Source organism: Rissa tridactyla, chromosome 1 (genome assembly GCF_028500815.1).
Source record: "Rissa tridactyla isolate bRisTri1 chromosome 1, bRisTri1.patW.cur.20221130, whole genome shotgun sequence".
Taxonomy (NCBI): Eukaryota; Metazoa; Chordata; class Aves; order Charadriiformes; family Laridae; genus Rissa; species Rissa tridactyla.
The window spans coordinates 102,179,014-102,193,609 of NC_071466.1; the positions used below are offsets into that span (position 1 = coordinate 102,179,014).

A 14,596-nucleotide genomic window follows, 5' to 3' on the forward strand; every position below is an offset into this window, starting at 1 on the left:
TTAGAGAGAGTCTGATAACAGAATGGAAGTTTTTAAAGTGTAAATTAGCCTTGAATTGGGCTAAGAAATATAGCTAAGTACAGCTGATTCAGCCCTACAACAACCTTTATTGTTGGTATTTAGGGCTATTCTTTAGGGAGTCAATCGTTGTTTTATCGAGAGCACACAGTGTTTGGGGAAGTGGTTGAAAACCAAGTGGACTGACTTGTCAGTGAAACACACACAGATCCATATGTCTCCTCATTTGTAAATTGTAAATTTACAAAGAAGAAGGAAAAAAAAAAGGGGGGGAAATCTATTCCTAATAGGCTGGGCAAAATGTAAATGTGTGCTGTACGCTTTTCACTTGCTACAGTTAATTAGCACAAATGGAGATATGTGCAAAGCGTTCCAGTTCCAAACCCCGGCGTCCTCAAACTCTGCTTTGCTTCAAGTGCAACTTTGGGGTTTGTGCAACGACTTTCGACTTTCCGCATTCGGATTGTCCACTGACATTATTTGTGAAGTGCACGAATCAGTCAAATATTAATCTTACCTTTGTGTTGACAGTGAGATTTATGCTTAAGGAAGTTCAGTGTGTTAAAAGCTGAATGTTTCAAACTTCGGAAGTCTCCTGGTAAGTTTAAAATGAAGCATAAACGTTCATTATTCCTTTGATTATAAGGAAAACATTTCTGGTGCTATTATTAAGGTGTGTTTTCGACTAGCTGGTTTGAAAATCTGCACAGCCTTCTCCCAGAATACTCAGTGAAACACACGTTTTAGAAGTTTCCTTTTCTTATTACAACATTTTTATGGGGAATAGTCTTCAGTTCCTGCTACGTGATTTGTCCCAATTTGCCATGACAAGACCTGTAACCCTTTAATGCGTACCTTTGTATGTATTAATTTGTCAAGATAAATGCTGGTGGTAACAATCTCAGAACACTGGAATCTGTGTTAAAGAAATCAAATTTAGATTTGATTTATTTAGTTTAAAAACTTTTGGATAATTAATAAATAAGCTTTTTCCAAACTGAGTTTTGTTTAGTTAGTGCAGCTGTATTATGGATACCAAAAATCACCACTCTTTAAACAAAGTTCATTTGTCGGGATGTTTAACGCGTGGGTGGAGAGTTGATGTAAGGTTTCACACAGTTTGTTAAAAATACCTAAACTAGAGTGTATAGTTTATGATAATGATAAAAAAAATCTTGAATGTATTTTGAGAAGGAGGGGTTAAGGAAAAAAAAATGTTCTTCATATAAATCTCTGCATATAACACCTATCATTTAATTTTGTTGCACACTATAAAATAACAAAAATAAGATCTGTAACATGTCTTCTCACTGGCACCAGAGCTTAACCTGTGACAACGAAGCACTGAAGCTAGATGTAGGGTTTTTTTCCTGACCTTGAAGGTACTGTTACACGTGGTTTGCCGGGAACACACGAGTCTGTCCCTCATTGACCTTCAGCTATGCTCAGTAAATGTAACCATGTTTTCTCATGCTTTTTGCAAATCATTACAGTTTGGCTTCCTAATTAAATGTAAATATTCCTCTATTACCGTCACCTTCCATTGGCTATTATTACAGAAGTTCCAATATAATGGGGTAGTGCAGATTCCTTGTGGGTTTCTGGAGAAGAAGCTGAGGAGGGGCTTTGGTTTTTGTAAATAAATGTATTTACTTCCTCGGAATTGTATCCATAATTTTCTCCTACATGTCCTGTCGCTGTACACGATGAAGTTTGAAATGTACCGTGTTTGGCTAAAACGTGGTGATAATTTAGAAGCACAAATGGCACTTGTCCGGAGGGTCTCACATCCATCACACGTTCACTTTCGGAGTCATGATCGAGCTTTACAGTCATTCTCTCATCGCTGTCCAGTTCATCTAGATTTGTAGCATGGTGATTAATATGCCCGTATTTGGGTTCTTTCATACAAATCCTTCTTGTTTGCTCATATACCGAGGGCATGGGCAGGAGATGACTTAATTGTCCTATAGCTTTTGACTGGAAACATTCCGATTTTGGCAGCAAGGAGTTAGCTATTGAGTTTGAAAAAGGACTTTCACTAATGCTCATTTTTTCTTGTAGGTCTCTGTTAAAAGCTAACTTGTTTTCTTCTTTAATGAGGTGGTGAGGTGGCTGAATCCTACTTTCTATTTTGCTGGCTTTCATGATGCCAGAATCATACATCTCTTCTTTGTATCTGCTGCCTGGCACAGGTGCTGTGCAGCTTGTGAAGTTGTCAGATAGAGCATCTTGGCTGTATCTTCTGTTCGATATGGGCACTTGCAGGAAAGAGAAAACATGTTAATTACTGACAATGAGCTCATATAATAGTTAGACTCTAGCACTTTTTATGACTGAATGTTAATACCCATTTGGTTTTGGCCAGATCCAAGTCCCAGTGAAGACATCAGAGATGTTCCCGTTTGCCTCACTGGCTTTGGATAAGTCTCTTTAAGGCAGTGCTGAGAAGTGAAAAAAAAAAAAACCAACCCATTCAGAAGGGCCAACAGTGTTGAACAATTCTGAAAAGATTTTCCATGCGAAATGCCCGCTTGTTTATTTGACTGAGTAATTACAAACCACTGCCATTATTAAGATGGTTAAATCGGGAAAATTAAACCAAAGAAATATTTGGAAATATGACCTGCTATGAAAAACCTTGGCCTTAAGTAAGCTCTTTCAGAGATTTATCAAACAATTTACCAAATTTACAATTTATCAAATGATAATGTTTATTACATATCAGTGATTCAATTATTACAGTAAAACAGAATTTATTCTTCCCATCACCATGAAAGTATACTGGATACTTGACCTCGCAAGGAAAGAAGAGTGTGTAGTATTAGATACTGAAGTGTGAGTATCTAATTTGTGATATCTGTCTGTGACACAGGCACTATCTAGATTGTGTCACGTTAAAGGCTTTGCTTTTTCTTTTTGAAAAACTAGCATCAGATATTAAAAACATCCATTGAAAAGCAACATAAATACTTCTTGATTAATGCTGCATCTCTGCTTTTAAGGTACTATCATGTAATAAAGCTGTATGTATAATACAAATGTAATTTACAACATACACTGAGAACGTTTGTTTGCATGTGGGAGTACTAAACTGGGTGTGCGTGGAAAATCAGAAGCTAGGTTCTTACATTTTCAAGAAAGTACGAGCCTAGGATTTCTATTCAGGCTTCTCCTCTAAAATATATTGAGTAATCTTAGTTTTCTCTTTTCTGCATGGTAGCTGAACTCTTGAAGGAATTTGAATTGGTTTTGTCATTTTCTGCTTGGCTTATGCAGCTTTTCCTTTTTGTACACTCCTATCTACAAATGGTAAGAAAAAAAGCCACTGGTTTACTCCTGTACAGTATGGCTAAAATTAGGCGAGTAGTAATTTTTTTGCACTGTCTTCCATTAACAGTTTGACAGTTATACTACTCCTCCAAGGCATATTTGAAAGTTTTATGTTAAAGGTTAAATGAGGCACTTAGCAAATTTCTCAAGTTAAACCTAAAGTCTATTTTGTGTTATGCTCACTGAAAGCCCTGGACACCTAAGTGCCTTTTGAAAAAGGGATTTTCTGTTTTTCTAAAAATTTTATTCAACATCTTAAAAGTTTTGGAGTTCCCCTTTAGTGGTTGCTGACGTAACTGTACCCGCTAATAATGAAATATTCCCTGTGCTACAGTAGACTGGCAAAGCCTTCATGTATAACAGAGGAAGCAGAAATAGCTCAATTGTACCTTTTTTTTATATGCAGGGCTTCATTAATTTCAGAGGGAGTTGCACCACATAATTAACACCAGAATTTAAACAGGAATCTGGATCCAATTTCTTCTTGATCAACCCACCACCCTCCTAGAAACAACAACCTTTCAAGTTACTCTTTTTAATTTCCATGTATATATTTTGTATATGCAGTCCTAAGTAAACTGAATTCTCATCAGCCGTTGAAAAATGGCCCTCTTAGATCACAAATCAAAACGGGGATTCGGCCACATCCTTGAGTATTACTTGGAAATTTTAGCAGTGTAATTATACTACTATAATTTTTAACTCCACGGTTGGCATTTTTACATGATGAAATAAGCACACATGTCGAGAGCTACTGACATATAACTGATATGGCTTAACTTATCTGGTAGACTGGTTTTAGTGTTTTTCCCACTGAGAGATCTACAGGAGTGATGGGTTTGTTCTCTCACTGCAGGAGTATTGTGACTTTATGACTCCAATCTCGGAACAAAAGATTCTCCCTTTCCATTTTTAGAGCTCACGCTTGTAAGAAGCTGAAGCACCACAGCAACCAGTTGGCCCCGTCTTGCTATCTTCATTTTTGTAATCTCAAATTCTGCTGGGCTGATGGCTGCCTTCTCGTTACCAAGAAGAAATTTGCATACTTGGGAGATCTACAGGATATTATCCATTTTATTCTGTCCTGTTTCTCAAACATGGTTTTTGTCTCTTTTGTTGAGGAAGAAGGTAAGCATCTGGTTAATTGTTTGCAGACTTCCATTAAAGTTGTCAGCACATTTGTAGAGTTAGACCAGACAGTTAAGCAAGCCATGTCTGCAGCGCAACAGAGCACAGTCGGTTTTGTCCACTCACATTCAGAACAGTTACTGGAGCTAGACTTAAATCTGCTTTTGTCTTCCTTTGCAGACAAAAACCCAAGGATGCCCTGGGAGAGGCTCCTCCCGGGGAGTTTCTGATACAGAAGTTAATAGAAAGCTGACCGGCTGCTTTGTGTTGCTGCAGAAGGGCAGCACCCCAGGATTGCTTCCACCCATCTGGCGTGGGGGCAGTTGCCAGAGTACCTGCCTCGGCAGGTGCATGGGGATGCCACGCATTCTGCACTTCTCCAGGGCTGAAAACGCTTTACGGTCGTTTAAGTCAGTGCATTAATTTGGGTGCTTTCCCAACCGCTCTTCTGCCAGAGTAACTCAGCTACGCTAAGTGAGGTAGACATACTGCACATCTAAGGTTGTATATCGTACTGGAGTAGCTTTCTAGAAGGCCCTTCATATTTGCTTACATTGCCTCCATTCATAGCAGCCTACAACTGCAACAGTGAACTCAGTCCTTCAGGCATCATGTCTCTGTTAATTCTTGCCAAGCAGGTCTGCTTTCCCACCTTGCACATTGGGTACAGCTCAGGCAAGTTGCGGGAAAAGCTGGAGATAAGAGCTCCATCACCTGGCTCAGAATTCAGCATCCGACCATCCAAGTGGGAACAGGAAGCTGCTTTCACGGGTATTGGTCTTTGTTTAAAACATATCATGACTATTCATAGTTGTAGTATACTAGAGCGATCTTTCCCCTCTTAAACATGGTGCTGCAGGGAGGAGCGTTCCCTCCTCACTTTTACATAGTGCAGTCAAAGATCAGCGGGTGCTCGATGGGGAAAGATGCTTGCAGAGAAGGTATTTCATTCACTGTCATGCCTTTCTATACCAAGATGTTAACAGGTAGAACTGCTCCGTGTTCTCTCATTGCCCCTGGCTATTTCAGTAAAAATGAAAGAGAGGCATCTTGGAAATGGCTTAAAGCAAATAAAGATCGGTACTCAGGATTGATCTTCATGCAAAAGATATGCAGTCCTCATCAGAAGGGATTTTCATCCTGTCTGTGAAAAACCTTGTCCATTTTTAGAACACAGCTGAAGCCCTCTTCATGCATGCTTTGTTTTGCATAATTTTTCTTGGGCTTTCTGATCTACACTAATCTTGGAGGAGTGTGCTTCTGGCAGTTACTACATGCTCTGTAAAGACAATATGCCAACACCTGAATGCTGACATGTAGCCCATGAGGTTTCAGTATGTTTCTTAATCCTGCATACAAGAGGGCCTTCAGAGAAAAGGAGCAATTACTCAATCGCTCTGAGTTTTGCTGCAGACCAACAAGCAGAGCCACTGTACTGCTCAGGTCACGCACTCCTGTGTCCCAAAAGCATGCTGATATTCCTCCGTGTCAAACATGGCAAAGATACAACAGATACAAAGATACAACACTGTCCATGCCCATGAAAAAGACATTTTTTAGGTTAGCTCAATATCTGCGTTGTGTCGTGGTCTGCACCCTAATTGCAAATCATCTGAGCCATGGGCTAATGTTGTAATGATTGACTATGTTCTCCATTATTCTCTCTCCAAAAACATGATCTTCAAGACATCTTTGCCTCTAGTAGAATACACTTTTCAAAGAAGATAGCATATATTTCTTCCAGTAGTCACAGGCTAAACCTGCAGATTTGGGTTTGGGAAGGTAGACCAGAGCTTTTTCCTAGATTTTCTTAGTAGTATTCATCATTTCCTGAGTTTTGGCACGATTAGTGACACTGAGCTTCACACAGATTGTATAGACTGGCCAACAGCGTAATTTATGAGAAGTGGGTACGGTGGTACCCACAGTAGTGATGTAGCCATTCAAGCGTAGAAAGGAAATGTCCCTGACTAAGAAGATGGTTGCCTTCTCTGAAGTGAGTTTCTTTTCTGATGACTAGGCCAGCTGGAAAAAAGTGGAAGAAGCTTCAAAACCAGATTCTGAGGCAGCAGCATCTGATTTGCAGGCAGTTTTATCTGCTACGTGCTTTTCCAGAGCTTTGATGGCTTGGCATGATCATCTTAAAATCTCTGATGTCTCCAAAAGAAACTATTTTCCATAGAGAAAAATGTCTCTGGCCTACGGCATTTTTGGCAGATGCCTCTATGGATGTGATGTGGAATAGCCCTAGCATCCAACACGGTTGCCAGATGTCATATTTGGCATTGTCTTTGGATTGAAGATAATGACACTAAGCAGATCCTCTCTGCTTTGAAGCTTACTGGCTGTCAGTTTTTCAGTGAACCGTTGGAAAAAGCAGCAGTTTACAATGTAAGGAAGATCAGATGCCCCTTTCAATTCAAAGCAAAAAGTCCCTTCCAAAGGTTCAGATTTCTCTCCTGCAACCAGCCTCAGCAAAAGTACAACAGGGCTAATTCTACCTCAGGAGGAAACACACTCTGGAACAATCAGATACAAATCCTCTTTGCAGTGGAGGCTCCATTTTTCTTTCCCCTCTTTTAACACTGTGTGTAAACTCAAGCAATGATCTCTGACCAGGCCTGAATTTGACCTTATTTTTTGTCCTTCCTAAATAGTACAATTGTAAGTGCTTTTGCGGAGATTTAATCGTACCAAGACAGTTTTCATCAAATGCCTAATAGCTAAACATCCATTGAAATACATCTGTGCTCAAAAGAGAACAACATATTCCAACTTAAGCAACAAAACCTTAAGTAGAAGTAGAACCAGAAGTAGGAACTGCTGGTATCACAGCTCCATTTTCCTGTTCATGAGGAAACGGTGAAGGTAGGTATGCATGATGAAATTGAAAAATACCAGCAGTTGCTTGCAGGCTTTTATTGGGATTTTTTTCCCCCTAACATATTTAACAGTATTCCTGTGGAATCCTTCTGACTTAATGTATTTGCTAGAAGTTATCTGCCCATATCAACCAACTGATGGTAAATTGCTTGCCTGCTGCTATGCTCACTGGGCTTTTCTGTCAAATTTTATGGCCACGATCAATTTCACAGGCTGTTCTCTGAACAGGCTGTTCTTTCCACATCCATTCTGCGTGTACCTGATGCACCCTTTGACCAGCAAGGGGTGGATCTACTTTCTCTGTCAGTCTCATGGCATCTGTTAGTCTGGAAGAAGAGAAAAAAAACTGGGCGGACTTCTGTACACCTAAAATAGCTCTCTTCCTGCAGACTTACTGGGGGTAATTTACTTCAATCCTTATACTTAGCCTCAAAAGATGTAGCTTTTCCTTTTCTTTTTCTTTTTCTTTTTCTTTTTCTTTTTCTTTTTCTTTTTCTTTTTCTTTTTCTTTTTCTTTTTCTTTTTTTTTCCCCCACAACGACACGGCATCTTTAGATAGGACAAAACCATTTCTTATTTTTGGTCTAAAGCTACTCTTTTTCACACCCAGTCTACCACAGCACCAAAAGAAAATGAGTACATTAGAGGAGCATCAGCTCAGCAAAAGCATTTAACCTGCACCAGGCTGTAAGAAGAGCTTCAGTCTTGCTCATTTTCAACCTAAACACAGAACAGTAAAATAAAGTGCTACAGTCAGCTGGGTGAGGTCAATCAGCTAGGTGAGGCCAAACGGTCCTGTGAAGGACAAAACCCTGGTCAGAAGTTATTTGCTCCTCTGTGGGAGACATACTCAATGTCTGATACTGTCTTCTGTCTGATGTAGCAAGCTCAGCTTTTAACATCTGCAGATATTCCCTTCAGATCTAGGATATATAATGTCATGTCGCTAAGTGAATTAATGTCGCTAAGTGAATTAATGCTTGTTTCTGATACTCAAGATTCTTTAGCCTGTCTTGTCTAGCTTTTTTAAAAATTTCCACTATTGCTTCCTCCGTCCCATCCCTAATGAAGCTAGAAGCAGAGTGTTTCCATCTAATTTCATAACAATATGTCAACCAGTCAGATCTCATCAGTGATTTTTAACTAATTAAAATGGCATGTGCAGATAGACGTAATATGTATGAGATCTAAGGATTAGAGTGTATCTTGAGCTTGTTTATTTAGTTACTTTATAGCTTTGCAAGGTTATTTCTTATAGGCTGCCACCTCAGAGAAGTCAATGTCTTCAGTGCTTCCTTCAAAGTATTTGAGCTGACCATCTGTATAGAGAGATGATGCAGTTGATCAGGGAGGAGCACTGAAGACATTTTCAAATAAAGCAGAAGACAGTGCATTTCATTTACTCATTCACTGTAGTAACCATAAGGTAAAGACATTCAGAGTGGCTTCATACTCAGAAAGGACAACCTTCAATTTTAATGGAAATAGATCATGTTTATTTTCATTTCTGTGTGTGAACTGAAGTACATTTGTTTCTTTCTGACTTCAGCAATGACTTACCTGAGCAATTCCACTAAATAACTCTGATTGGTAGTGCAAAACATGAAGGTAAACTGCCAGTATTAAAGGAGGTGGTATCTCTGCCCTGTTCTAAAAGGTATTCCGGTGAACACATTTTTGCACCTGATGCTTTGATAATATTCCTAATCAACTGCTGAAGGTAATGTGAAGAGGGATGATCGTATAAATACTATAAACATAGTGTTTGTTACACTTCACTGTTTCTGATTTTCCTAAACATTTTGTAATTCCGACTTTCAAACTACGAATCTTTCCCGAACCCCCCACAGCTTTGCTTTTCTTTTTTTCTTTTTTTAAAGTGACACCCACCTTCATAACTCTGTGCAAGATTATGTCGGATGATGTTCACTGGCTGATCAGGAAGATTTTTGGATGGTGACTGGCTGTTGGGTACCAAGGAGTTGGCATAATGCCACTGGCATTCTCCATTTGTCTGCAGCGTACTCAAGAAAAATCGAGCCACTTCACAAGGTGCTCCTTGAGACTGCCCAAACTTTGAAGGCAGCATTTGCTTTTTGCTACTGAAGACATGAGAATCTACAGGGAAGTGTCCATAATGGTAAGAGAAAGGCAAGCTATATGACGGGGCATATAAAAGTTCACTGTTTTCTGAATGGAAGTTTTGTTCTTGAATGGTGGCAGCGTTCACTGCAGGGCTGGATCGCCAGTTTCCCACCTGGCTGCATTCCAGTTTGTCTGCTTGGAATGAGCTGTATTGCTGGGGGAAAAAAAGAAAAAAGGAGGGGAAGAGAGTTAAATGGCTAACTTTTATATGAAACCGCGTAACATATCATACAGGCGCACAAAGCTGGGCCCCCTTGAACTGCCATCTCCCTGGCTAAATGGACTGGCTTACCAGTGCATTTAAAGTTCCTTGTCTTCATAACTTACCTTCACTTTGCATAGGAACAAAAACTATTTTGTCAACCTAATGTTAAGGGTTTATTTGATAATTTTGCCAGTTGGATTTTAGCTAGTAAGTGTAGGCAGCTGTAAACACCAGAGGGCAGAAATTTGTTGCAAAGCACTGGAAGTCACTGATAAATGGAGCAGCAGACTATGAATATGAATTTGCACGTGTTGGCATGTCAAGCTTTAGAATGGTAGGAACACAAAATCTGTCCTTTGCATCAGCTTCTATCACAATGATTTTCTCTTCCCACTCCCTCCCACCCTCCTCTCCAGACTCCGAATTCTTTTTGGGCTCTCACCATTTTGAATGCATTCATTGCTGTTTTAAGGTAATAGTAGCCCCTTCCAGCAACATTCATTGTAAAGTCTCAGAATGTCTCAAGGTGGGTGTCAGTCTCACCACACACAGTTTTATGGACAGTGTCCATAGTTTCCTCTCACTTATGGTTCTAGCTGACCCAGTGACAGTGAGAGATATTCCAAATGACACTCCAGTGCTCTGTTTGCTAGGATTCAATCTTATGTTGCATTATCCAGCACAAAGAAACTGCTAATACCTATGTGACATTAAGAAGTCTGCATAACAGTGACAGATGCATCCTACACCAGCACAAATTTTAACAACACAGCTATTCTTAGTACATGTTTTTCTTCTTTTTATCAAGAAAGCACATTGTTTTTGAAGTACTTTACATACTCCAAATCCAAAAGTTTTTCTGTTTGCATCCCTCACCAGAGTTGGTTTGTACTACTTGTGCTGTCTGCCCCAAGAACAAAAGGGTCTAATTGTATTCCAGCCTACAAGGAATTTCCCGCGCCAGGGCATACAACAGTCATTTCTACAGTAAGTTCAGTTCTGGACGATCTCTATCCTGTCCCAAGCACTCTACCACAACAATTGCTAAGTAAATATTGCAGAAAAAGTTACCTGTTGTGGGTAAGGCGTTGTTCTGAGTTTTGCCTTCATTTTATTACTTTTGGGTTTTACTATTTTCCTTGTTTCCTGCGAGGTAGATACTGAGTTTCTGCATGAAAACTGTGACTTAGAAATGGTAACCTGGTCCAGTGACAACTGAAGTTCCTTATACTCAATATCTCTGCAAAAGAACAGTCCAATAAATTACATACTCAAATATACTGCACAAATCCAAAATAGCTCCTTTGAAAATACATGTTAGCTTTCACAATGTTTTCATTTTTATCTTTCCAAGATTGTCACTGAGTTTGCAGTGTGAGGCTGGGGATGCCAGCAGGCAGTGAATTTCGTTGTCTGACCCCATCCCCGTGCAAGTCTATCAATCACAAACATTCCACTGGGAACCACGTTAACATCTTTGTACTAAATGTCCCCGCTCTCTGAACCTAAGCTATGCCAACTTCTTCTCAGCCATCTGTGGCACCCTGCAATTTGGAATCACAGCCATGTCAACTGATAGAAAGACACAGATCAATTCATCTGTCTCCTCCTCAATCAGGAATTGATCTCTGCCCTGAGTCTCACAATTAGCCCCAAGGAAAGGAAAAGGAGCGATGTTGCACTCCTGTCAACACAATGTGCTTGTAACGAGATCACAGGAGCTGCAGTGTTGTTTTTCTGACAGTCTCTAGACTTTCATTTCTGCTCTGTTCTGTTCAGTTTTATCTGCCCCACAGACAGGGAAGATTTTTGTAGAAAAGAGGCTAAAAACCATATCAAGAACAGACTGTGGATTATATTTTAAAACATTAATTGATACAGTTCTGATCATTAGAGAGTCTCCCCTAGTTTTGTCAGTAGCAACAGTGGAGCATATTTTTGAAAGGATAACTAGGAAAAAAACACATCTATTTCTCTCAATTTCTATCTAGAACTCATTTCCATCACTTTTTGATGGTGAATAACCTGGAAGTAAATTCAACTCAAGAATATGCTCTTATATCCCTGGCCCAGAGTTCTCCTTTTGACTCAAATCACTTGCCCCAACTCATGGGACTCAAGCAGGTTGCAGGGCTGAGTCTTTCCCTCATGCTGCTGGCTCTCATGTGTGCACAGGAATGAGGGCAGCATTAGCCAGTGTATCTAGGGCTGAGTACCTGCTTCAAGTAGTTTAAGGAAACCTCCTGTGGTTTCTCAACTCATACAGTTTAACTCCCTAAAGTTGGGTATCAGAGACAACATTGTAGTATGCAAACACACATGATCCTACCACACACATCATGCGTACACGTCTTACTTTCAAGCCAGATAGGAAATGGACGAGTCTAGACAAAAGAAAAGAGTGTCTAGTTCCCTGCTTTTTTTACATTATTTAACGCACGGGGTGCCCACTATACCTTTTGTTAGTTTTCCCCCACAGATAGTCTCTTCAGTCACAGTCTGTTTCACTATTACTTATCCTTCTTATTCAATATAGATTTCTGTCTCTCTCAGGTTTATATCAAGATTGGAATTTTGTAACACCTTCATGGCTTGAACTAGAATTCATGAACTGCAGGTTCAAACCACTGCACATTCACTAGCTCAGTGGGAGCTACTTGCCATTGTGAGAATGTTGTTTTGCCCTGAGTATCTGTGCAACCCAAGGCAAGTGAGAGAATCCTCAGTGATTCACCTTTCCCTGAAAGGAGTAATGCTTCCTACTCTGTCTCTGTCTCCCAAACTGACACTGTGACCTCTGCTGGGTAGCAGTAGCTGTCACTGTGTCTGGACAGCCCCAGCACAGCTCTGATGCCAATTAAAGAATTGGGGTCCAGGTCTAATGTAAATGGCTACAAGTGGTATTACATTCAAGCATACGGTGTACAAGGTAATCATTAGGAATACTAGCTCTTTTTGGCCCAAAATAACAAAAAGAGGGAGGATATGAGGAGAGAAAAGTGGCTGTAACATGCAAGCACAGAATGATACTGGAAGACACAAGCAAAGCAAACTTAAAGGATTTAATTAGTAATGAATCAATTACTGATAACACGTAATGGTACAAAGTATTTTGACTTACGTAAGGACATAATTGACACTCACTATGCAGTGAGGCCGTGATGAACGGCTGTTATGCACAATAGTGGCGTAGCTCTGTACCCAAACCCAGCCTCCATGCTTGGACAGTAGTCGATAGTACTTGGTTGTGACTTGGCCTTTCACCAACACTGTGAATACAATTTTAAAAAAAGCATTTCACATTGCTTGGACTTGTGACCACTTCCTGGAGAGTTTTATTTGCAAAGCAGGGACTTTTCTCCCTCCTCCTCCTCCTCCCTTAAGCCTCCTTCTTCTCGCACCAAACTTGAACAGCTCCCCTGCAAAGGTATCTGTCCTGCCCCTTTACGCAGTTTGACAAGGTCACATTATTGTTTACAAACAGCATGTTGCAAACTATTAAGGTTCTTTTCCAGTTCACCCATCTCTCTTACGCTTACATTCTGCAAAAACACTTACTGTTTGTCATCTAACTGAAAAAGAGGAGTTCAAGGCAGAAAAAGTATTTTGAAGTGGACACAACTAGCTTGATTTTTTTCCAGTATATTTGGAAGCACTTTTGTCATTCATAGCTTGATAGATTATTGTGTATTTTGCAATGTATTTTATCCTATGATGCTTTTTCCTCTGTAAGCTGTACATTTTAAAAGTGGAAAATTAAAATGTTATTTGGTTCTTAAGCACACAAATAAAGCCACGTCCAGAGAAGTGGATCAGTTATCTGATAGATTTCACGGGAAATGTAATCCTCTATACACCAGTTTGCCAGTTTGGATTCTCTGTGAACAAAGATGTCTTGGCATAAGGCAATGCTATAAGAGGAGTTGTGCAGCATCTCTAAATATTTAATCTAGCCACAAATATTTCTGGTACAGTGCCAGGCATTTATCTAATGATTCACTAGAAGATAATGACCAGCCTTCAAAGATGGTTCTTCCCTTGTGTGACCCTGGAGCATTCCTCTAGGAACTCCATCTTCTTACTCTTCTATACAATCAGTTATTTATTTTAAATTAGGAAATAAGAGACTGAGCTTGCTACACAAACTACATCCAAAAAAAGTGATCAATAGCAGCAGTACCTTTATATAATACATGCTTAAGAAATGGAATAACTGCATACAAATGTAGGACTTGTACTAGACTAAACTTAGTAGTAAAGCTCACTGTAATTTTATTCTCTCATTGTACATGCTTGGTGCAGAAGCAGATACATAATAAGGAAATCAAACAACAGCTTTCTCTTTCAGCCAACTCCAGTAGAACAAATGACCACTTGAAATGAAAATATATGGCCTTATAATTGATATTCGTAGAAGATTTTTCTGATGGGGGGGCATCCAATATTAAATTGGGAACTAAAGAGTACATAACCTTTGGGGTTTGTTTACTGTTTGGTAATTAACTATATGGCTATCAGTTATCACTGGTATTGGCTTTTTTTTGTTCAGTTGTTACTTGGGGGAGTAGGGGTTTGTAATTTCAACAGTAATCAGAGACTACAATAATGTGAATAACGCAATGTGAGCCTGACAGAAATAGAAGAGTAATAGTTCTTGTTCTTACTAAAAGGTCCTCTAAGTCTGTAGCATATAGGTCATTTCTCTGAACTGGTTACTCTTCCAGCCATCTGTGCATGTCACAACATATTTAAACTTTTCTTCAAATCCACTTAACCTCCCTAAGAAAACCAGGCTTTTACAAAATGGTTATAGACAGGTCTTTCTGGAAGTGTCAGTTCTTCTTCCATTACAGGATATGGTATCCATTTGTTCAGAAGGCAACA

At 39.6% G+C, this 14,596-nt stretch overlaps 1 protein-coding gene across 2 annotated transcripts in view; it reads right to left on the reverse strand.

The window, feature by feature from the left end:
* Window positions 1-117: 117 nt before the first annotated feature.
* Window positions 118-14,596, reverse strand: part of SIM2 (SIM bHLH transcription factor 2) — a 61,053-nt gene continuing 46,574 nt past the window's right edge. The window contains exons 8-11 of one of the 2 annotated variants that reach the window (XM_054205066.1): window positions 12,834-12,981; window positions 10,784-10,952; window positions 9,253-9,661; window positions 118-2,279 (exon numbers count right to left, since the gene is read on the reverse strand). In XM_054205066.1, the coding sequence (XP_054061041.1) occupies window positions 1,552-2,279; window positions 9,253-9,661; window positions 10,784-10,952; window positions 12,834-12,981 (1,454 nt within the window). In that variant the 3' untranslated portion in view covers window positions 118-1,551. Of the gene's footprint in view, window positions 2,280-2,329; window positions 2,463-9,252; window positions 9,662-10,783; window positions 10,953-12,833; window positions 12,982-14,596 lie in introns of those variants that run through there. The other variant, XM_054205151.1, reaches the window with a different exon arrangement.